Here is a 24,422-nt window from a genome sequence, read left to right as displayed (position 1 = left end):
AAGATATTTCTGTAAATGTTTTGAAATCCAAAATTTGTTATTACTAGTTTATGCATGTACGTTTATTTTTAAACCCATTTTCGTAATTGGTACTTATTAGGCTACTTTTAATTCAGACTGTAAAGATTCCATTGAAAATTGCAAACATGCACAGAGGAGAAAGTAATCTGTGTTGATTTCTGTGTGGCTGGGAATTTAAACTGTTACATTAGAGACGCTTCTGTTCTTTTTAGCCCTACGGATATTGTTCAGTATAACAAAAACCTGTGGTAGTTGCACAGCTCATATCCTTCTAAGGACCAGAATTTATTTCCTTTTTGCTCTAACTTAGCAAAAATTGTCCATTTTAAACAGTATTTTAATTCTTATATGCCTTTTTGCGGTGTATTTCTCCTTACTCTTCTTAATGCATTACTTGTGTTTTTTAATGTATTATTTGCTTCACTTTACAGAATTTCAAACTTATTCAAAATATGACAGTTCTTATAACATTACTAGAAGTTCTTGAAGTATGACATATCAGCAAATCATTCTCAGTTTTGATTCAGTAATGCTGCCAAAACATATTTCAGTCTCTTACAATAAAATCTCCCACATACAGGAAAAAAAACCACAAATTTAATCATATAATGAGATTTACAAAGGGGGATTTACTTGTCAAAATCCCCAGCTGATGCAGCATGCCTGTATGAAGTCAATATTGTGTTGTTTGGTTTTTTTAATGAAAGGCAGTGATGTTTTTAAAATTTGCAGAAGTTGGGAGGCTTTGCTTACAGAAGCCAATTATATATCAGTCATTATGGGCCCTAATCCCAACCCTAACCCTGACCTGGTGCAGCTGGAGTTTTAATTCATTTTCACCTAGAGTTTTCCTTATAGAAGTGAACCTTCACACAAAGTCAGGGTTGATTTTATTTTAATTTTATATCCTGAAAGCATTTTGACATGGCAGGATGAGGAATGAGAAAATAGGAGCAATTAAATTACCTGTACCTAGACACACAGTCTTACAAGGTGCTTGGATCTCTCTGATCCAGACACCACAGAAATAAATGCACATTATATACTTGGCTGGAGCAGGTTTGCGTAAAATACGCGACAAGTAGATCTTCATAGAAATGTAGATTGGACTTCCTAGTCAGTTAAACTAGAGTATTTTGCTTAATAAGTATTACTTTGAGGCTTGCCTGTAAGATGACTCATTTTATATTGGAATTTTCCACCAAAAAAAAAGCTGCCTTTATTTCCATAATTTCACTACTTTCTCTTAGGAATGACATCTGAAATGTAAGACTGATGCTGTTTAATATTGCATAGCTTGGATGGTCTAAACATCATCAGGTCACTCAATTTTTCTGCTTTTAAGTTTAGTAATAGAGCATTATGTTCATCTGTTCGTGGGATGCAGTTGTGTCAGATTTCCTTGACAATCATAGAAGTTAAAACCTTTTTCTTAAAGAAATGCAGGACTCCTTATGTACTCCTATTTGATTAATTTTGTGCATTTATTGTGGTGGAAAAAAAAAAAAGCGCATTAATTGTAGAAAGAATAAAGCTGATTGGGCTCTGAAAAGTGTTTAGATGGTGGGATTGTTATGGTCACATAACAAGCGGAATTGTATTCATGAGCATTTTGGTAGGGAAGTTTGAGGAGAGCTTAGTGCAAGAGATTTGTTTGTTAGCATTGGTATGCTGTGTGGAATCAGGTCTCTGTGACCAGTCAAATCACCCCCTTGGATCACTGAGTAGTCCCCATATGGAGACCAAACTTGGTGTCCAAATGTGTACTCTATCATTTTGAAGTTTAATGTTAATACAACTATGTGTGTGATAAATGACTTTAGCGTTCAGCTTTAAGCACCAAAATTCACTGTTGTCATTCAAGGCAGCTGTTGTTTCTTGAGTCTGTGCTATATCAAAATGTTAGTTATCTTAGTAAGACATTCAGGAGAATGAAATAAATACTTCTTTGCTATTTTTTTCCCCATCAAGAGTGTGGGCAAAGATAAACAATGACAATTTCAATTTTTCTCCTTAAAACCTGAAAAAATTATGTCATAGCATTTATTCATAGCTAAGAAAATGTTACATGCTTCTAAGAAACTAGTAAGGATTTAATTGTTTCCATTGTGTTTAATCATATATATATAAAAATAAATAAATTTATGAAGCGAGGGAGGGAATTCTGTCTTGCCCAACTTCTCTGTAAATTCTGTGCATAACCTGCTCTTTTTTTTTTTTTTTTTGGCTGCTGTAGACTCTTTTGGTCTGTACTGCTTATTAAAGACCAATGCATCTTGTCCTCTGTGCTAGGGATTTATTAATTTTATCAAACATTGTAAATGCAGTAAGATCAAAGTTAGATAGTGTTACTCATCTCCTGTTTATTTTATTGCCAGATGTTTAGTTTTTAGTTTGTTATCTGTAATTCTTAGAACTTCAAGTAATTAGGAAGTTGGTTTTTTTTTGTAGTTTAGAACATTTTTTTTTCACTCTGTCCTAAATATTTAAATTATGAATTTAAATAAATTGTTGTTTTATCACGTTGCCTTAAATGAGTGATGCAGTAATTTTGCATTTACTAATTTATCATCTTCTTAACTATCATTCCATTTAATTCAGTAGAAATGCTATTAAGTAGATCAGGAAAAAAACATAGTTTTGTAAAAGCAAATATTTCTTTGTTACTATTGAGGGAAGCTTGGTCATGCGCTTTTGCAGTTTCTTGTTCAAAATACTGCTTGTAGAGAAACAATTATTTCCTTTTACCTCCATACAGAATCAATATCGTTTTGAAGGAACTGGATTTCCAACTATTCCTCAGCTCATAGAACATCATTACACAACAAAGCAAGTTATTACAAAGAAATCAGGTGTTGTTCTGCTGAATCCTGTTGTTAAGGTAATGCATACATTCCAAGAACTCTGTTTAACTGAAAAGAATTTGGAGAGGATGTTTGTATTGTTATTTAAATTATGTTTCAGTGCAACTTCTCAGAAGATATTTCAATTCTTGCTCATTTTGTGACCGAGCTTTTCAACCTTCTCTCCTCCATTCAACATATTTTTTTAAAATAATGCTCCATCCTGATTTCTATAGTAAATCTTTACTATCTTGAAAGAGTGGCATTCAGCATCTGAAAAAATAGCCTCCTACTTTTGTTTTTTCTTTTCCATTTGGATTTAATTTCCAAGTAATTGAAAGTAGTAGTTTATTGCCCATAAAGTTGTGATGAAGAAATTTTTTTGATAAAATGGAGTTCTTTAACTGGTAAAGTTCTCATGAAATTTGGAAGTTATGGCAACTCTTTTGTCTCTATTTTATGTCAGAAATAAGGTATACAGACACAGAGAAAGGTACTGTCATTCCAGCATCACTGCAAGTTTGAAATAAAAGGTCCCTCTTTAATCAGTAAGCTATTGCAGAAAGTCTTTCAGAAGGGAAATGAAAGGGATGAAAATATTAAAGTATATCACTGTTAAGAGACCCCTTGGCTTCCTTCAGTAGTTTTGCAGTTAATATCTACTTAATTGATGTTTTATTCATAAGCAAACTCTTTTCCACTTAAATCTTTGCATTTTAACTATGAGTAAGCCATTTGTTCTTGATTTTTTTTCTTAAGACTGGTTTCAAGCATGTGTAAAGCCCCTTCTGTGTTTACAGAATTTCAGGAAGCATAACAATTTATATTTCAGAGTTAGTTTCCTACCCCAATATTTTAGTCAATTTTCCCTAATAATCCTAAAAAATTAAAGCATATTCCATTCTCAAAATTGTGGGTTTTTTTAACACTTATCTATGCTTACCAAATTATATGATTTTAAAATTTAAAGAATGGGGCTTTGTAAATATAAATTTTTGGCTAATGTCTTGGTGATTATCAACTTGGCACCTTATTGAACATGAAATATTTCTTAAATTCATTGTGGAACGTATGAGAAAATGTCAGACGTTATTTTTGATGCATGAATAAGTTGTATTTTGGTACAAACTGTTTAAGCTAAAAATAAAGGGCTGTCAAACTGAAAATATCTTTTTGTACCTATTTGCAAATTTTTGTCTTCTATAATACAATACTTCATTTAAATGTTTAAGGACTTTTTCCTGTTATTGTGAGAGCAGGCCTGTTTTCGCAAATGTAAAAGTGTAGTGCAGTATGTTACTACATACTAAATGATATCAGAACTTAGTTATTTTCTCTTAAGTTCAAATAGGAAAACATCATCTGGAAAACATCATCTCTTCATTCTCTGTTATTCACTTGGAAGACGAGGAGTCTCAGTATTCCTGACATTTTATTTTTGTTTTGCTATAATTTTTTTTTTTATAAAGTCAAGTTTTAATTTATGCACAGTTTTATGTAACTATTGGCAAACAGTTTTTCCAGTACCTATACTATGAAGAAATATGGTCCCAAATCAATTTCATGATCATTTCTCCATGACTGTACTTGATCTCATGGCCTTTGAGATATAAATGTATAAACAGATCATGTGAATACCTCAGTGATAACCATGCAGACATGTATGACTGTGTGGTTGGTCTTTCCAGGGCTTGAACCCATACCACTACATTGTGTCATAATCTCCTTACAAAGGGATGGAGAACAACTTTTAAGACAGGGTTTTTACTGTCACAGTTTTTAGTTTTGGTTTGTTTGGGCTTTTGTAGGTTTATTTTTTGTTGGTTGTGTGTGTGTGTGTGTGTATGGGTGTGTGATTTTGTTTTTAATTTTTTTTTATTTTTATTTTTATGGGGGAAAATGAAATGGGAATTCTCCTCTCTATAGTTGTTGAGTTAGTCTTAACTAAAATTAGTGGAAATACTAGTATTTCCTCTAGAATCATGCTAGTTTTATGACCAGTTGGTAGTAGATTTGAGCTGCAGTGAAAGTACTTTTGGCTACTCTGGTTTCCTGAAGTGCTGAAAGTAATCCATAAAATCCAATCACATAGGCTCCATTTATTTTTTTCATATGGCTTGTATAGTGCTGGTTTGCGTCAGTCTTAATATGCAGAAGTATTTCCATTAGGGTTAATGAACATTTCAGTTTTCTTTCTGATAGGTTATACAAAGTAATGGAAAGGATGTCCCTGGTAATACTGACTGCTACTGTTGAGAAGAGTTTTGTCTATTGATCTTCAAGAAAGAATGCTCAAAGAAAAGCTGTGGAGTCAATCTGTCACTTCTGCAGTTTATACACAGATTTGCTTTTGCAAATCTCAGTTCTACCCTCTAGATTTACAGTGACTTAGAATTTGGTTTACCGGAAAGGTTGAACTACACAGTGTTTTTTTATGGAACAATAACAGGTCAGATGAAATAGTGCTTTTTTCCAAGGAGGTAAACCTATTTGCCTTATTATTCTGTTTTACAGCTCACATTGAGTTTCATCAGTGTGGCTTAATACAGTGCTGATAATAATGCAGAACAGCTTCTATAACAATGTTTACAGCTCATGAATGTTTATTCTGAAACAGTTTTAAAGAAGTTGTCCACAGGGTTTTTTTTAAATCCCCTTTTGTAAAACTCACTTGTTCTTATAAAAAATCTTTTCCACTAGCTACCTTTATTTCTGTACTTACTCTGAAGGACTTGAAACACATAGCTTATGATTCATGAAATTGATATACTGTCCTGGGTTCAGCAGTAGCAGTCATTTTTCTCCTTGGTAGCTGGCGCAGTGCTGTGTTTTTGACTTTCGGCCTGGGAACAGAGCTGATAACAATGATGTTTTGGTTTGGCCAAGGGCTTTGTGAGCGTCATGGTCTGCCAGGGAGGAGGGAAAACTGGGAGGAAGCAGAGACAGGACACCTGACCCAAACTAGCCAAAGAGGTATTCCATACCACAGCACGTCATGCCCAGGATGTAACTGGGAGTTACCTGGAAGGGCTGGGACTGCAGGGATGGAGGAGGCATTGGTCAGAGCTTGGTCGGGTTGGGGGGGGGGGCCGAGTTATCGGTCAGCTGGTGCTGAGGTGTCATATTCTCTTCCCTTGTTATTTCCTTTATCATTATTATTATTGGTGGTAGCAGCAGTGATCTGTGTTATACCTTAGTTACCAAACTGTTCTTATCTCAACCCGTGGGAGTTGCATTCTTTTCGGTTCTCCTCTCTGTCCCTCCGGGAGTAGGGGGAGGGAAAGAAGGGGGAGAGCGAGTGAACGAGTTGCCTGACTGGGTTTAAACCACAGCATATGCACATTAGATATACTGGCATAAGTGATGTCAAAAATAGTACTTCTCTAAGAAAATAATTTCTCATTTCAACATTTTTAGGCCTTATGCACATGTACTCAACTGTTACTCACTTTCTTTTTTTCCTCTGGTTCATCAAGTTCTGTTAAGTGGTATCTAAATGTGATAAAAAATTATCTATGATTATTTTCTTATCTGTTAAAAAGAGTCTTTAATTATCATTAATACTGAAAATGAAATACTGACTTTTACTTTCTGTTTTTCTTGTAGAAAAATGTCTCTTAGCTTCAGTAATTCATAGTATTGATATTTTCTATGTCATTTGGAAGAAGGAGAGCAAATATTGCTTTCCAGATATTTTTCTGAATGCATTTTTCCTGTGTACAGCATGGAAAAATGAGCATAATGGATGCTTATGCACTGTACTTGTGAGAGGCTGACACTATAATTTTTTTTTTTTTAGAGTAATATTAATGTTTAATTGAATGGGGTGAGGGAAAAGGGAGGGATATTTAGGCTTTTGCTAAATTCTCCATGCTGTGTTCAGGTAGATTCTTAGGCTAGGAAGTCTTATGTTTTCAGTTCTTTTAAAGCAATATGTTTTCCTTTTGCTTCAGCCATTTTGGGATTCTCCAAGTCAGCTAAGGTTTCCAGTTTCTAGAGGTCTTTAGCCTTTTTTGCTTTTATTGATCCTACTGTCAAGATTAAAAGTGGTGGCAGAATTTGCTGTAGGTACTGCCTTCATTAGCATGATGTCATCCAGCTTTATTATTTTAATGTGGTCTGAAGTAGCTGGAATAAATAATGTGACAGAGAGCATGAAATAAGTAAATAAAGTGATGGTAACATTGAGTTCTTATTGTGATGGAACCTTATCAGGATTTGCTCACTCTTCCTCTTTCACAAATCTTGCTTTGGCTTCTGGGTAAGAATCTTGGTTTTGTTTGATGACACTCTGAATGTAAGCACAGGTGGCATTTTCTTTTTATCCCTTTTTCTCTCTCCTATTAAAAATGGTAAGATTTTAAAGACAGATGTTTAAGCTGAGGCTGATAAATTCATATCTAATTTCCTAAATGTCTGTTTTAAAGATGCTTAGTATGTAATTGCATTAATGCTCATTGTTAATTTGAAAAAAATACCATTTTAGAGTACTTCATGATTGAAATTGTTACCAAAAATTATAGAAAAATAGTGCTAGGGGAATGTGAACACTAAGTATTTCTTCTGGGTTATGTTTTTCATCTCATTGAAAGCTGTTATAATTTACTGCAATTAATTTATAAGACTGCTTCCTGGCATAATAATTTGTGATTTCTTTGATGTGTTTTCTACTAGTGAAGGCAGATAGGCAGGAGGAAAACTACACTTCAGACTTGAGCTTACCTGGAAGAAATTCAGGGCAATACTGATAATGTTTTAGTCTCATAGCTCAGAAGAATTAAAATGAGGTTATGTCTTGTACAGCCACCATCTGCTGTTCATACCTTGGCCTCAGTGGCCTTGCACACAACTCTTAATACCTGCGTCTTCACTGAAGAAAGGACCGACTGATTCCCTACTGACTGCTCAGGTCTGGAAACTCACTGTAGTCCAGGGAACCATGAGGCTTAATAACTAGCATCTTATATTCAGAGAACTTTATTTTACAAGTAAAAAGAGAAATATCTGATTATTTTTGAAGTATTTTTTTCACAGTTGGAGGTTTATTTCTTTAATTACATGTTAAATACCCTCAGTATGATGACAGTCAGCTAGTACCTGAGCTTTGGGGAAAGGTAGCAGTGTCAAGGCTGAGCAAGTTCTCCACTGTGTGGATTGCCTAGTTGACACCTTGTTTCTTATGATTTTACCAACAGATCTAGCAGTATCTTCAAAGTGAAGATGCGGAGATAGGACTCCAAACAGTAAGGATCTTGAGAGCATTCCCTGTCCTGGATGGGGCTTAGCACCAACAAGATAATGCAGCTGAGGATTGCTCCTTCCACCCTCAGCTGGGTGAAGGTCTGAGGCAGAGCCAGACCCTGTCCTGTGGGAGCCGCTTTTGGCTGAGGCTCTGCTGCTCACCTGAGCCCCAGCTCCTGCTGCCTCGCAGCCCTGTGCCTGGTCATGCACCCCATTCATCAGGCCCTGGTCCCTGATGCCCAGATCGCTTCCAGACTGAGCCTGACACTGCCTTGTTGCTATGAACGTGCCCACCAGTCATGGGCTGTCAGACTCCGGTTCCCCTCACTGGTCTTCACCCTGAGCCCAACTCACAGGCTGACCTCCTGGCTTGGCCCCAGACCTGCTTTATCACCAAGGACGTGGCTGATCTGAACTTGGGGCTGTCCACCCAGCCTGCCCTGCTCACTTGCTGGTGACAGTGGTGTGGGTGAGCCTCAGGGGTCCCCCATGGCTCCAGGGAGCAGCCAGCCCTCACAACGCACTGTTGCTCTGCTGCTCAGGAAATCAGGAGGATGAATAAGCAAGGAAAAGTAACACCATTAAACAAAATAGGTGCGAGGATGTGGCTTCAGAAGACAGTGATGCCTTTCCCAGCCAGGAAAGAAAGAATATTTCTGCCTAGAGTGGTCTCAGTAGGGTTCCTGCTCATCTTTACTTCCCTGTCAAGAGGAAGGTGAAAGTCCACCTTGAGGCAGTTCCTTCCTATTGTTTAGGTATCTTGTAATTTCCATGATATACTTCCATAGAGAATCTCAAAACCCTGCTTTTGCCAAATTGCTCATGTCTGATAGTTATCTCTCAAGAGGCACTGGAGCTGTATCTGAGCTGAGCCACGTTGGTTACAGTGCTTGGCTAAGAAGTTTGGCAGTCATATAATTCACTTTCCCCTCATGGGGAAAACCATAGGACATAAATAAAATAGAATGTGGTAAAGTCCTGTATTTCTCAATCCCATTTGGAAATAAGATCTATTATTAACATAAAAACCAAGCATCCTCAAGCACTAAATTCTGTAACTGGATTTGTCTAAAGCGCTTTTATATTTTGTGGCTCATTCGGAAAACTCCGAATGAGCATGAGTTAGAGAGATTTATAGTGGTCTTACAAGAAGGTGGCTAAGCAGGTTCCTTCTGGGAGGAATAGTAGTGCATTGATAGTCTTTGGAGTTCTGTCCTCTCTCATTCAGATTAGTTTATGATTAGATATGGAAACGTGGTGGATTTGCTCTCTTGGATGTAGAAGCAGCTCAATTGAAAAGAAAATTTCTGTGACTTGAATTGATGGGCACTACAGTGTCTGTTTGTCTATACCTACACTGAAGATTATTTTTTATTTTACATTTTTCTCTCACATTTTTAGCTTTCAGTATCTGATTAGTCTGTAGAGTAATAGCATTTAACAGTTGGAGAAATATTTACTTTTTATTCCTAATCAGAATTAAGCACTTCCAGAAGATCATGAAATTTATGATCAGACAGGAAAAGAGTCATGACTTTATTTCTGACTTTATTTTAATGATATGCTAGTATGCCTCCATTCCTTTGTGTCCTTAAAGGATTTATTTAATTACTGGCAGCTGTCAAAAGTATTGAATGATGACCTATTCAACTCCGTGCAATTTGAACACAATTAGTGAGACAACATACTTGTAGAAAGAATCCTTTCTTTGTTAGTGTTCACCCTGCAATACTGTTTATTAATTAAAGATAAATCTGAACCAGTGACACTTTGTTTTGAAGCAGTATTTAAAGGGTTATTCAACACACTACAGGTTAGAAAATCAGGTTTGTTTCTTGACGGATGAGTTTGGTTTTGGACAAGAGCCAGAATTATACACTGGTATGATGTAGGTGACAACACCTTTTCTCTTAGATTCTTTCTTACTATCTGTTTTAAGAAACTGCTTTGGTACAGTTTGGGGTTGTAGTACTACACAGGTGCCTGAAGATACCAGATAAAACTGCAATGCATGCTGCCTTTTTAACTTAATATTTCACTTGAAATGCTTTCTTTAACTTTACTAGTGCTATGGGAGAGAGGTACTAACTGCAGCTTCAGAGTTGAATTCAGAAATGGACTTAGGGACCGTAATTGGAAGTGCTTCCTTACCATCACAGAATACAAAACTCTGTGTTAGGTTTCCATCCTTTCTTTTCACAGCATGAGGAGTCATGTACCTTAGGAGAAAATTACAGTCTTAGGAGAAAATTACAGTCTTAGGAGAAAATTCAGGCTTAGCTAGTGCTAGGGCTTAGGCACTTCTGTCTGCATAGGAGTTACAGTGTGTAATTCCTATGTGCTGCAGCACCTGAGTATCTCAGGTGAAGGTATCTCAAGTGAACCAGTTTACTTTGCAAATAGAAAAATACAGTGCAGTATGAAAGCTGCCATCTTTTTATCCAGAAGCTCAATGTTAACACTCAGACAAGGGTATGTAAGATGCAGGGGAAGGAGAATTGTGTTTTGATACTTCCCAGTGGGAAAAAAAGAAATAAGTACTGTATTCATAGTCTTTAAGGCTTTCACTAAATCTGAGAGAGAGAAACCGGGAGAGGGAAGCATGACACAAAAGCTTATGGGTGAGGTGAAGGAAATGAGATAGAAGGAAAGAGGAGAGGAGAGGAGAGGAGAGGAAAGGAAAGGAAAGGAAAGGAAAGGAAAGGAAAGGAAAGGAAAGGAAAGGAAAGGAAAGGAAAGGAAAGGAAAGGAAAGGAAAGGAAAGGAAAGGAAAGGAAAGGAAAGGAAAGGAAAGGAAAGGAAAGGAAAGGAAAGGAAAGGAAAGGAAAGGAAAGGAAAGGAAAGGAAAGGAAAGGAAAGGGAAAGGGAAAGAGAGGGGAAAGAGGAAAGGAAAGGAAAGGGGAAGGGAAAGGAAAGGGGAAGGGAAAGGAAAAGAGAGGGGAAAGAGGAAAGGAAAAGTTCTGGGTTACAGTTTCTGTTAATTGTGTCAAAGTATATACCTTCTGCTAATCTCATCTGGCAAATACTGCTAGTGTCAGGTTCCGTTATAAATGTATAAGTTAAAAGACTAAACAAATGATGAGAGGTGCAGTCAAAAAGACTACAACATGCTAAGGGTTGCATCATTTTCTGGAGCTGTCTGCTTTTGAGGCCTGTGCAGGTGGTGCCTGATGAGTAGTGAAAGAACAGTTCTGAAGAGATTCCATCTGTGAGCAGAAACAATCATTGAAGCAGCACCTGCCTCCTTTTCAGTCTGCTGGCTCGGCCGTGTAGCCACAGGAGTGAGACATATGATAAGTCTTCTGAATTTAAGATGTAGTTTATATACCTACAAAATTAATTCACAATTTCTATTCATAAAAAGATCTCATAAAAAGCAAACTCTCCATTTATGTACCACTGAGGTGAATATTAACCTGCTGATACCTTGTGAAACTGATAATAGCAGGGCTGCATAATTTGCATATGCTGATCATTAAAGATTTTTTCTAAACCAACAATGAGAACTTCAGTTACAAAGATGATCAAACTTTGAACAATCCTTTGATTGTGAAAGCTCTGGCAGAACCATGGTAACGTAATGAATGGGTTATACTGGTATAGTAAATGACTGAAAGTTTTCATAAAAAGTACAGGTAATGATTAGTGTACTGATACAGTGATAACAAATCCTTCCACAGATTGCTTGGTTCCAGTTTATGTTGCCATTTGCTTTGATTAGTCTTCTAAAGGGCTATGCATCAGATTTTTTTTTCTCCATAAACAAGCCTTTGAAATGCCATGTTTTTAATATTTTCAAAAAGTTATTCACTGAAGTACTGTATCATTGGAATTAAGCAGTAAAAAAATCACTACATTTTAATTGTATAACTTTTTTGCTTTTACATTTGTATCTCAATGTTAAAACCCATTATTCTAATACCTCCAAGTAATCATTTTTGTGATTTTTTTTTTTTTCTTTAGAGCTTTACTTGCAAATTATTTTCTTAAATTGCATTTTACTGCTAAAGTGTGCACTTTGATGACACTTGCTGTTTGTAGTGTAACAGCTTCTGGCTGAGGCATCCAATCAGCAAAAAAAAAGTAAATCTAGAAAATCTTCAATGAATAGAATGCATGATTTTTAGTAAAATCAAGAGGAGATCAAGGAAGTACATTACTTATGATCTGATCAGTGAGGCAGTAGTTTTAATCAAGAATCTTGCCTATAGGAGAAAGGTCATTTGATGCTGAAGATCCCTTTCAACCCAAACTGTTCTGTGAGTCTATGTTGGTAGGGTATTTCTCACAAGAGGACTAGTAGTGGCAGAGTATGGATCCCATCACAGCATGGTGGCGCGGCACAGAAATTCATGTGATGGGGCTGACAGGAGTCGCCTGCTGGAAGTATGGGTGAACAGAGGCATTCAGAAAGTCTCTAGAATGTGGACACTGAGCACAGCTTACAGGAGCAGTGCTCTGTGTGATTTTGTGACATTATATGTAAGAAGAAAAAAAACCCACAGAAGTCACCATACCAATGACACCCCACACACATACTTTTTTTTTTTTCTCTGCTGAATTCATGTCAGTCAAAAAATATGGAGGATACAAGTGAGTAGCCGCCTTCCCAGCAAGTGCAGCTTAAATCTTCTGTACTTGTGTAATTCTTTCAGTTGCCCAGAACATCTCTGGCTTATCTGATGAATAATTTCCTCCTTGCAAAAAGAGGGAGCCATCAGTCAGTACAAGTCTCCACCTTCCTTAGAAGTTGACAGCAGACTTCAATGGTTATGTTCTCTGAGATCCACATACAAGAAAGATAGGACCATTAGAATGTGTCCGGAGGAGGGGCACAAAAAGTTATCAGAAGAGTGGAACACCTCTGCTACGAAGAGAGGCTGACATAGTTGGAATTGTTCAGCTTGGAGAAGGAAAGGCTCTGGGGAGACATTCATGCAGCTTTTTAGTATTTAAAGTTGACTTACAAGAAAGACAGAGTCTTTTTGCTAGGGCCTCTTCCGACAGGACAAAGGGCAATTATTTTAAACTGATAGAGGGTAGATTCAGGTTAGGTACAAGGAACAAATTATTTATTGTGAGAGTGGTAAGACCCTGGAACAGATTACCCAGAGAAGGGGCGGATGCCCCATCCTTGGAGGTGTTCAAGATCAAGCTGGATGGGGCTTTGAGCAACCTTATCTAGAGAAAGATATCCCTGCCCATGGCAGGGATGTATTGGTCTAGATTCTCTTTAAAGGTCCCTTCTAACACAGACCATTCTAGGATTCGATGGACTATTTACACACAGAAAGTTTTTCTCTCTCTTCAAATTACAGGCTTATTGAGGTTGGAAGGGTGTTCTTGAGATTCTGTCCTCCAGTCCCCCTGCTCAGGCAGGTTCAGCTACTGTGGGTTTCCCAGCTGTGTTTTGATTACCTTTTGATTTGAGATGAAGACTCTCAAATCATTCTGGGTAACCTGTTCAGTGTTTGACCACCCTCACAGTAAATTCCTCATGATCAGAATTAATTTCCTGTTTTAATTAATGGGCATTAGTTTGTGCCCATTACCTCTTGCCCTGTTTCTAAGCATCACTCACTGAGAAGAGTCTGCCTCCCTTTTCTTCGTTCCCTGACATCAGGTATTTATACGCATTGCAAAGATTCTGTTTTGCACCAGGAGGTGCTGTTAATGATTCCGGTAGGAAAAGCACTCAGAGTCTGGAAGATATCATTTAAAATACTGTTTGTTACAGCTAACACTGTAAGGAGAGAGCAATACAGACAATCTTGAACCCCTTTAGACAGTGGGATCCCCAGGTGGTGTAGCACTGAATGGGCCACTAGTCCACATGCAGCATGCTGAACAATCCCTGCCTGTAGTAGAGATTCTCACATTTTGGTTATTCAAGCTATAAGAGGATCTTCTTACAAGGAAGCAACTCTGCTCATTATTTGTACTGGTAAAAAGAAAGGACATCCACATGAGAATTCTTGGAGCACTTGTAGATAAAAGGCCATGCAGGTGCTGTGGTTGCTAGTACCCAGTGGGAGCTGCTTGTGGGCACCATTGCAGAGCAGTGGCGGAGTTCCTGCTGCCGATAAGGGAGCTGTGCAGCAGAGCACAGGCCTGGGCTCACTCCACTTAACTGCTGTGTAGATCACTAAGACTGTGATGTGTAGATCCTGTCTTCTTCTGGTCAGGATCATATAGTGATCCTGTATATGAGCCTGTGTATGATCCTGTATATGAAACTTCTTCTGGACCACAACATGGTCCAGAAAACCTGGTAATATCTGATGTATTAAGTGTACTTCAAAGCCAGCATGTTTGGCTAGGTTTTGTGTGAGTTTTAATGAGAAATGACTTAATAAGTTGGCATATACTTGTTTAGGTATTTGCCTTTTTCCTTAGTAATAAGGAATGCTTAGAGCCTTACTGCCAACATGAGGGGCAGTAATAGTGTTTGTGAGGTGATAAGTAGATGAGGTTAACAGAGAAGTAAAATGGGAAAACAGTAAATATAGGTAAGACTTAAAATATCCTACTCTAACATTTTAGCTAAGTATTTATTAAATATGTCTGTGTAGCAAGAAGTTTGTAATTGTTTTTTACATGTCTTCAGGCTGTTGCAGAGTATTTGTACTGTTGCTCATCAGCACTCGACAAATACTTTAACTGGCATTTGTTACGTTGTCTTTTCAAGTAGTTGCCTGTAATATTTCAAACTACCACAAAAGAGACACAAATATGTGTCTTCTTAATACATAGAAAAATCTGTTCTTCTTCATGTGCATTGAGAAGAAAAATGTTGGGTTTTTTTAATCTACCATTTCATGTTACATTTCATGTTATATTTCATATACTAAAATGAAGTTTTCTTATCTGATTTTGACTCAGGTATCTTATCTGATTTTGACCTGTTAAAAAGAGGTGCTAAGTATCATTTCCAAGGCTTGTATGAAAATTTGCAGTGTTCTATCTGCATACATACTGTCTTCTTGTAGGCTTAATCTTCTGATAGAAATTTGCTATGTGGTACATTTCAATATTTTATTGTATAGCAAATCTTCTAAACTGTTTTATAACAGTTTAGCTTTAAAACTTCCTGGCATGTTTTTGATTGAGCAGTCTGAATACAATGGTTCTACCAGTGAAATGTATCTTATAGAAAATCATACATATTTGCACAGGCTGAAAATTCTTCTTTACATTTCTTTCTATAGGATAAGAAATGGGTTCTCAATCATGAAGATGTCACACTGGGAGAATTACTGGGTAAAGTAAGTAATCAAGGGAGCTAAAAAACATTTAAATAAGTATATGTTAATCATTGAGCCATTTCTTGTTTTGCTATATCTTTTAAATTACTCTGGTACATGATTTTTGTATAAATTCTTTTACTTTAATAGAAAAGACAGCATTCCACTTTATATAAGACACATTTACTGGTAAAAGAATGGGTGTGCTGAAAGTATTTAACTGGTATACATATTTTTCTATTTTGGAAGGCTTTTAAGCTAACTAGATTTCTGTAAAGCGCAATGTGACTTTTACTTTTTGTAGTCTTACAAAAATGTTGCAAAATTTAAAAATTACAAAAAATATATGCTTATGTATTTATGAAATTTCTGGGGTTATGTAAAAATTTTTATATAATGAGATTAAATCAAAATCTATTAAGGCAAATATTCTCCATTTTGTATGATTTATTGCATGTTAGGTAACTTCACAATCATTTATGTATAAAATTAATAATTGTATAATGTAGTTTATATCAAAAATTCTGCTTCAGAGCTCCAAGTCTTTAAAATCAGGTAAGCCCCATAACTCACTTAAATTTTTAGCATCTTTGCACCTGCAAAGACAATCCAAGTGTCACACTGGACACAACGCTACAAAGGATTTCCCTAAAACTGAAAAATAAGCTTAAATGAAGAGATAACTGAAAGCAGTAAATTGCTGCCTTACTTTGATACACACTAAAAGAATTGATAACTATTCATGAAATGGGGGAGCTAAATACTATCAGAAAATTCTGTTACCCAGGACAAAATCTCTTTGGCAGCATTAAATTAAGATGTGTCAGGCATTAAAAAAAGCTTTGTCTTGCTAAAAGGTAAATATGGATTAGTCTTGATGAGTAAAGACAGTTAAAGTAATCTGAAAATTTAGTAAACTGAATTTACATGTGCACTGCATATTTTTAGCACAAAGCATTTTTAACATTCAGTGAAGACCCCTCAGTGCTTAAAAGTGACTATAGAAGGATATGTTTTTAAAAAATACAGAAAAGGATCCAAACTTTCTTGGAATACAGTATAAATCTGTTATGCCTCCATCTGTAGAGAGAGTCAAACTTTGGAAAAGGTAAGAATGCCAGGACCATCAGCATCTGTATGATAAAAGTGGAACTACAGCCATTCACCATGGAAGTGAGAAATCTGAGGGTCTTTAAAGTCTTGTGTGGCCTGGAAAACTTTAGGATGAAAATCATGAAAGCTTAATGTGTGAGAGGACTCAAACTTCAGAAAACATGAAGATTTTCCTTCACCTTAGGAGTTAATGGTCTTGTTTATTTACTCAGTGTTAATTCTGTCGTACTTCACAAAATGAAAATTGTATGAAAGAAACATGCTATATTAAAAAAATTGTATCTATAATAATAATTAAATATTTTGAATAAAGTTAAAAAAAAAAAAACAACATTTTCAATACTTAAGCAGTCTTTGCGGTCTACATCTTCCTTTATCCTAGGTTATACTAAATAATACTGGAAACCTGTGTTTAGGCCTAAATTTCTTCCCTTGTTACTAGCAGTACATTACTGTTTTCCATCCATGAGTTTTTCTGTCTTCTTGCTTTGGCAGTACCATATTCAAATGAATGATGTAATGAAATCTTCATCACTCAGGAAAGAAAGAAAAACATTTCCAACAGAGCTTTGCTGTTTTTTTAAGTTACTTGCAGCGCCAGATACCAGGACACAGAAGTAGAATCCATGTGGAAATTTATCAGATGCCTAATTTAAATTAAGTTGTACTTATTCTTTGGGAAATGCAAAACTTTAATAAAAGTATGAGATGTTTGACTTTGGGAGATTTGTTTTTTTTTCTTCTCCTGGATTTTTTTCATTGATAGCAGTGTTTTGTCATATACCCCACAATTTCTTTCTTCATTCCATTTGTGTCCTAATTAATTTTCCTTTTATTTTTATTTAAGTAAATATTACATCTGTTGGAGATTATTCTGTGATCTGTATTACTTCAGTTTTCTCCTATGAAAGAAACCCAACAACCAAAACCCAAGCCAAAAAATTTACCCTTGGGGTATGTTGTTGAAAACCTAAAAATGGTTATGAAAGGAGCTACTTCTAAAGTCCTGTCCAAATATATAGAGCAGTACTGAGCTTAGGTTTTAAAAAAAAAAAAAAGTGAATCATTTAACTTTCTCAGGGCAGACAAAAAAGATACTTTTGAAGTGGCTTTAAGTTATTCAGTGGTGTCAAGTTTTCTTATTTTGCATTTTTTTTATTTCCTGTATATGTGAGGATGTGTATACATTATTATGATACATTTTGTCTTAGTTTCACAGATCATCTTGTGGTCATTTACAGACTGCAAGTTGGAAATTGCTATAAAATACACTAGTGTGGAAATGAAAGAGTGCAGGAGTAAGAATAAGAAAAAACTGCACTATTATGAATGTCTGTTTACTTTAGAAGATAGTAGGAGGTTTTATGGGAAAATTGTAATTATACAATTAATGTTTTTTTTTCTCTTTTGCCATCAAGGTCAAAGTAGAACTTATACACTGTGCCCATATAATAGATGTCTGTCCATATAACTATGTCTGTGTGAATTGTATTGTGTTGTGTTAGGAACAAATACTAGAAGAAAACCTCATTTGGCTTCATAAACCCATTTCAAAGTTCTCTACCAGTTAGATTAGCTTTCTGCATTATTTTTGTGGAGTTTTTTGAAGATTTTCTTTATTTAGAAGATTTTTTTTTTTTCCTGATTTCAGGGTAATTTTGGTGAGGTGTATAAGGGAACATTAAAAGATAAAACTCCTGTTGCTGTAAAAACTTGTAAAGAAGATCTTCCTCAGGAATTGAAAATAAAATTTCTGTCAGAAGCCAGGTAGGTTCTCTAAATGTAATTTAAATGTATACTTGTCATCGGATGTTGTTTTTTTTTTCAAGTTTTATTACTAGATGAATTTACAAAATCTGACCTTCAGAAAAAGTCAAGTCCTCTCAGTTTATTCTAGAACTGTTTTCCTTGTAACTAAAGAGATGCATTTTAGTATGTGAATGCATTAGCATCTGCACTTGCTGACGCTACCTCTTTGGCAAAGCATGCTATGCCTATAAAACACAATTATGTTAAGTGCTTCCATTTGGAACTTCTAGGATGTATCATGAGCATATTTAATAAGATTATATCAGTCATAAATCCTACTTTACATGTGTGACTAGTAGAGCTGATCAAACGTGGCAAGGTTACTGAATAGATTCCATTTAATAATTTTCTCTGTAAGAAGAGTTCACTCCAGTAGAGATATTTTATATTGTGTCAGGCAGTATGTGATTGCATACTTATTTTTCAAGTAATATTCATGCCACAATATGCTAAGTATTCTGAATGTAGCCTGAGGTAGATAGGTAAGTTCTGAAACCTCACAGTAAAGGGGTATGTTGAGATAATTTCACAATTATTTAAATTAACATTTTCACTTTTGCTCAGAAGCTTAATATGTTTTCATTTTTACTCTCAAGCTAGTATGATCAATATGGAAAAGTACAAGATAAAATGTACATTTAGACATTGAAGATCAGCCACTGTATATATTGAATAACTTTAAATAGCTCAGAAGTTCGCAAGTGCCACTTGTTAAACAGCCTGCTGCAAATGTTAGTCTGAAATAAAATGAAATGTATTGTTTCTCACTAGACATGTATGCACCAGGTAGGTTAGCATTTTACTCAAGAACCCAGAAATAAAAGAGGGAAAAAGATGTGTTTTAAGTCAACAAATAGTAGAAAAAACATTTAAGTTACTGGGTCTATGTAGAATTCTTCCTTGCCCTTCATTTCACTTCTAAATCGTAGCATGCTGGTTTAGGCTGCAAATGTTATTAATGAAGTATTGCTTGAGATGATGTAATTTTTTTTAATTCCCAAAATTAAAATTGCTGTCCTTATATTCTTCTGAAACTTACTGTATTAATTAATCTCTGACAATAAAAGTGGAATGAATGTGCTTTTGAAAAGTGCAGCACAGAAATGGAGAGGCATGGAAATGGAGAGGCATGCTGGGCATGCTTTTTTGATGTAGCTCTGCTTCTGGTCCACCACTGAAATTCTGTTTAATTACAAGGGTTCTTGAGAAACTGCGAACCTGTCAGGCCATTATTCAGTAATATAGACAAATGTTATGTGGACAAAAGGTAAACTTAAAGTGTTCAATCCTTGATTTATTAGCAAATCAGTATGCCTTCCATTTAAAACACAATGATGATTGGTCTGTTACATTGCTTTTTTTTCTTTATGATAACAATAATGACATGTTCCATTGCAATAATATTAAGGGTTTAAAATATTTTCCTATGTTATTCAATCAGTTCGTACAATAAAATTAATAATGTAAAATAAAGTTAAAATTAATATAATAAACTTACTGTATTTTTTGCAGAATACTCAAGCAGTATGATCATCCTAATATTGTAAAACTAATAGGAGTTTGTACACAACGACAGCCTATTTATATTGTTATGGAACTTGTTCCAGGTAATTTTTTCCCCTTTTTTTCAGCATATTTTCATAGGTATTTTTTCCATAATATAAAATGTATTGTTTTCTATTTGCTTTTATTTCCATTCTTACGACTGATCTCAAAAGCCATCTCTCTTGCAAATCTTTGGAAATCTTAGGTTCTGCTAGATTTGGACTGGAGGGATCTCCACAAATCTGTTGTGAGTTTCTTTGTAGGCATTGAAGACAATAGAGTGTGCTGAAAGGTATCTCAGCTCTATCTTCATTTTCCTCCTGACAAGACAGTACATGGTTTTTCCTTTAACAGTAGAGTTATGTAGTTAATGCTAAGATCCTTGTATTTAAAGAAACTTCATGGCTGTGTAATGTTTCAATTTTAATAATACAGATTTGGGTCATCTTTGGTAATATAAGAAGGGTTTTTTCTGTATCAAAATGTTCAGGGTTTTTATGTTCAGTTTATGAATAGCTTTTGAGTTATCTTTGTAATCTTGAGTTCATGTTATTCAGGAATGGAGAGAATTTCAAGTGTTGGGATGATAACAGCTATTGGGCAATTTTATTTCTCTGTTGGTTTTCTCAGCAGCTGAAAAATGTGTGAGCTTGGTAGCCTTTTGTACTGCAACACTATTTGTTTTACATATCACTGTATTTGTCTTCAAAATTATGCAGCAAGCTGTTTTAAGAACTCATTCAGGAAGTCTTAGATTGTTTATAATTCTTGAGTAATGGCTTTAGTACAACAGGACCTATTGGAATTTTCTGCCTTTAGTCAATTAAATTATATTTGTAAGTGTGATTAACTTTATTAAAATGGAGACTAAAAGCAGTGTCCTGGGTTTCAAGGCATACTTTGGTAATTACCTTCTCCAGACATCTCTGAAGATAAAAATAAATCGTGATCTTTTAACACCTTTATCATTCTGGTTCAGGGTTTTCAGAGCCTAGGACAAACTGTTGAAATATACTAATACAATTTGAGGAGGAATTAGTGAAAACCTTTCTCTGATTCTTATGCCTATTTTGCAGTCCAAGTCTATAAAAAATTCTTTTATGTCCTGGCTTTGAATTTGTGAGAAACAACTTCTTAATTCTTACCCTGTTTTGCTGGCCTTCAAGTCCTCTGTATAGCTTCTGTGCTTCCCTGTCCGCCTAAACACTGTATTATGTTCAAGCCATTACACTTTTCCATGTTCTTCTACACCTTTGCTAGCACACCATGAGACTGACCAAATCAGCTGTGATAAGGAACTCTGAAGAAACCGGCAGAGGAAAGATAAAACACATCAGTTCAGAGAAGCAGTGATTCTGATGTTACTGATTTTCTGTTTTCCAATAGTAAGTTTGGATGAGATTTCCTCAAATAATAATTACTAGTGTTCTGATTTGGTATTTAATGCTGCCCTCTGAAGAACAAAATAGCAATAGGCTTGTTGACTTGAACTCAACAAAACTTCTTCAGTATCTGCTTTGTCTGTGGTTTGTCTTAAATATGTTTATGCTTGAAGGTGTTTAAGCAGTGACATTCTTTTTAATAACTAAAAACGGCATGGTTTAGCTTAGAACTGTATTCTGCAAATGTATGGCTGAGGATGCCTGTAATTAATAAATGTCTGACAGCTTTTACTGTGAGGAAAAAATCAGAAACATCTCCATAAAATGTGGAATTCTTCTTGTGTTTTCTGTTCTGTTTAATGCTTGCACTTTTTCTACTGTGTTTATATCCTAAATACATGTCAGCTATATTCTTACTATAGACTGCTGTGGTGTGGCTCAGTAGCAGCTAATTCTGCTTTTTACTCCAGATTCAGATTTCAGTTCAGATTCTTAATTTGTTCAGGTATTAAAAATGTAATTTGAAACTTAGCACTTTATGTAGATAGGTGCTACTCAGTTACTGGTTCTGTCATAAGCTATCTCTGCAAAGGAGTCTTTTTCCTTTGTTGCAAATGTAAATGGGTTTAAAAACTATGCATCTGCATAAAGTCATCAGTAAAAACAATAGAGATGATGGCAGATGCATATTTAAGCATCTGTGCACCCAGTGTTAGATGCAGAAATAGCCCAGATGTTGCCAACAGAAAAGTAAAGCAAATTGTCAAAGAAAGTTATCCTTTGTCTGTCCCTTTTCTTGGTGTGTGAGTTAACATAACAAGGGATGTGTCCTAAAGTAATAATCACATGAAGAAATTTCAAGATAGGTGATGCTCCATCCCTGGCAGTGTTCAAGACCAGGTTGGATGAGGCCTTGGGTGATTTGATTTAGCGTAAGGTGTCCCTGCCCACGGCAGGGGGGGTGGAACTAGATGATCTTAAGGTCCTTTCCAACCCTAACTATTCTATGATTCTATGCAGGAAGGATTAACTGAAATAGTAAATGAGGTAGCAGAGCATTTCAGATACATAGCCAAAGTGAAAAAGTAGATGAGAAATTATATATGTTAAAGAACCATCAATTTCTATTTACTTACTTGCCATTGGCCATCCTGATCTCACTGTATATGTCCACCCTATGCCAATCCATCATAGATTACTCCAGTACAGAAAGACCCTATTGTCTCTTTCTCAATCCACCACCTGTAAAGAAATGAGGGTAGTATCTCAATGTCATGTATATGTGTTTTACATAAATTCTCTTTAAGGCATGCATATGTGGAAAAATATATCTCGTCTCCCTGTCATCAGATGTGTTGTTAGGGCCAGGCCTCTGCTCAGTCTTGTCCTGCAGGTCTTTCTGCAGGAACCTCTACAGGTGAGAAGGGGAAGAACAGAATGTGCCATCTTTTCTTAGAGTAGGTTGGGATGAGGTTACTCTGGTCCTTCTAGTTTCTCAGATAACGTCTATAGAAAGAAACAGTTCTTTAAATTGAGAAGGGAGAAGGCCTGGAAAGACATAACTGTATTTTTATGATGATCCTGTTGTGATGACATGGACTTAGAATGCTTTATTGATTAGATTAAAGATACAACAGTAAAAGTCCTAATAGCTATGCATGATTTTTATGTCAAGTTAAGAGACTCTACTAATCTGGTAGAAGACAATTTTTTCTGAAGAAAGAAATATACACATTACATATGTCATATATATAGCATATATATAACAAATAATTTAAGAAATATGTGTTTTACAGTTTCTAATAAAATATGCCCAATGACCGTCACAAGATAAGCTTCTTTCTCACATTTTGAAGAATGTATATCAGGCAACATGCAATTTAATGTAGGCAAAAAAGATACAGGAATTATTTTAAAGAGCTGAGTTCTGTTTTCCAGGTGAGTGTCTGTAATATTGCCCAAGTAAAGTTATATAATAGTTTCTCTGAATACAACTGTTTCTTATTCTTTCTGACACACATACCGCAAATAAAAATTTCAGTAAGCTGTGATGGCTACTTACTAATAAGAAACTCCCAATCAGTATTCTGAAAGTGTTGTTTGGGAGCTGTGTGCTCTATTTTGTGTAGGACAATATTTATTTATTGTTTAATTTAGATTTATTATTGCTTTATGAAAACTATTCTTGTAATTGATTAAAAGAAGTATTAAAGTATTCCCTGTCTTGTATAAACAGGAGCTAAAATGGCATGTAACGGCAACTATGTCCTTCATATATACCTGGAAAGTTAAACGTATAGAAGAGCTGTGATGTAAGACTGCCGTTTAGAAATTTACTATGAGAGTTACCAAAATACAAAATCTAAGATTTTTGAAATCCCAAGCAAATTGTTCTCCCTCTCCTCCCCTCACCTTCAGAAAATTGCCAAGAGAGCCGTTGAAATTGAGTCACTGAGTCTTTAAATTTTTTTCTTACAAATGTTTTGAGATATATAGAAAAATCTGAATAGCCGGCTTAAGTTACGATAGTTAGCTGCTCTAAAAAAGCAATTAGCAAAGCAGATGGTTATAAAATGTTGATTTGTGACTGCATAATGGATACATTTGTAATAACTTTTAAAGCAGTCTTGCAAATAATTTTATTCTTTTTTACCTGAATGACATTGAAATATTGGGCCCAGATCCTTACAAGGGCCTATTACTGAAGCTGCTCTCTGGCTTCTCAGCCACCATGTAATAAAAATTAGCCTTGAGTTTTACAGTGTCATAGGTTTTTTTCTGTGAATTTTTTAGTAGACCAAGAACTGAGAAAACAACTCTATTGGAAATAATCTTTGTATTACAACATTTGCTAGCAGAGAACATCTCAGAGAGATTTCCTCTTCTTTGGTAGTTATGACTCTTTCTCCATGACAACTGTAGTTAACAATTTGAAAATATTAAGACTGTTAAAAAGAAAGAAAATGAGTGTTGACGCTGGAGTCATGGACAACGCAGAGACGATCAATTCCAGCTTCTTCTTGTCTTGCTTGCTTAAGCTTCTTCGGGCCTCTCATGGCCTTGCTGTATCTTTTGGGATTATTCAGGGTTTATGTACCAATTGTGCATTCTCCTGTGAGAACACTGTCTCCACAAATGAGGAGCACAACACCCATGCATTTGTATGCTGATTTTTTTTGCATTTGTTTTGTGTTCCTAATAGGGGTTGGGCTTTTATTTCTCAT

At 35.6% G+C, this 24,422-nt stretch overlaps 1 protein-coding gene across 2 annotated transcripts in view; it reads left to right on the top strand.

Annotated features, from left to right (window-relative positions):
- Positions 1-24,422, top strand: part of FER (FER tyrosine kinase) — a 146,641-nt gene that overhangs the window by 75,954 nt on the left and 46,265 nt on the right. For both annotated transcript variants that reach the window (XM_062604255.1, XM_062604256.1), the window contains exons 13-16: positions 2,780-2,902; positions 15,314-15,370; positions 18,114-18,229; positions 19,784-19,878. In XM_062604255.1, coding sequence (XP_062460239.1) covers positions 2,780-2,902; positions 15,314-15,370; positions 18,114-18,229; positions 19,784-19,878 — 391 coding nt within the window. The remainder of the gene's footprint in view (positions 1-2,779; positions 2,903-15,313; positions 15,371-18,113; positions 18,230-19,783; positions 19,879-24,422) is intronic.

The sequence above is a fragment of the Pezoporus occidentalis genome, unplaced genomic scaffold (genome assembly GCF_034315485.1).
Source record: "Pezoporus occidentalis ecotype Australia unplaced genomic scaffold, CSIRO_AGI_Poc_V1 ctg84, whole genome shotgun sequence".
Taxonomy (NCBI): domain Eukaryota; kingdom Metazoa; phylum Chordata; class Aves; order Psittaciformes; family Psittacidae; genus Pezoporus; species Pezoporus occidentalis.
The sequence above is the reverse complement of the archived record's forward strand: the minus strand, read 5'-3'. Positions and strand labels throughout refer to the sequence as shown.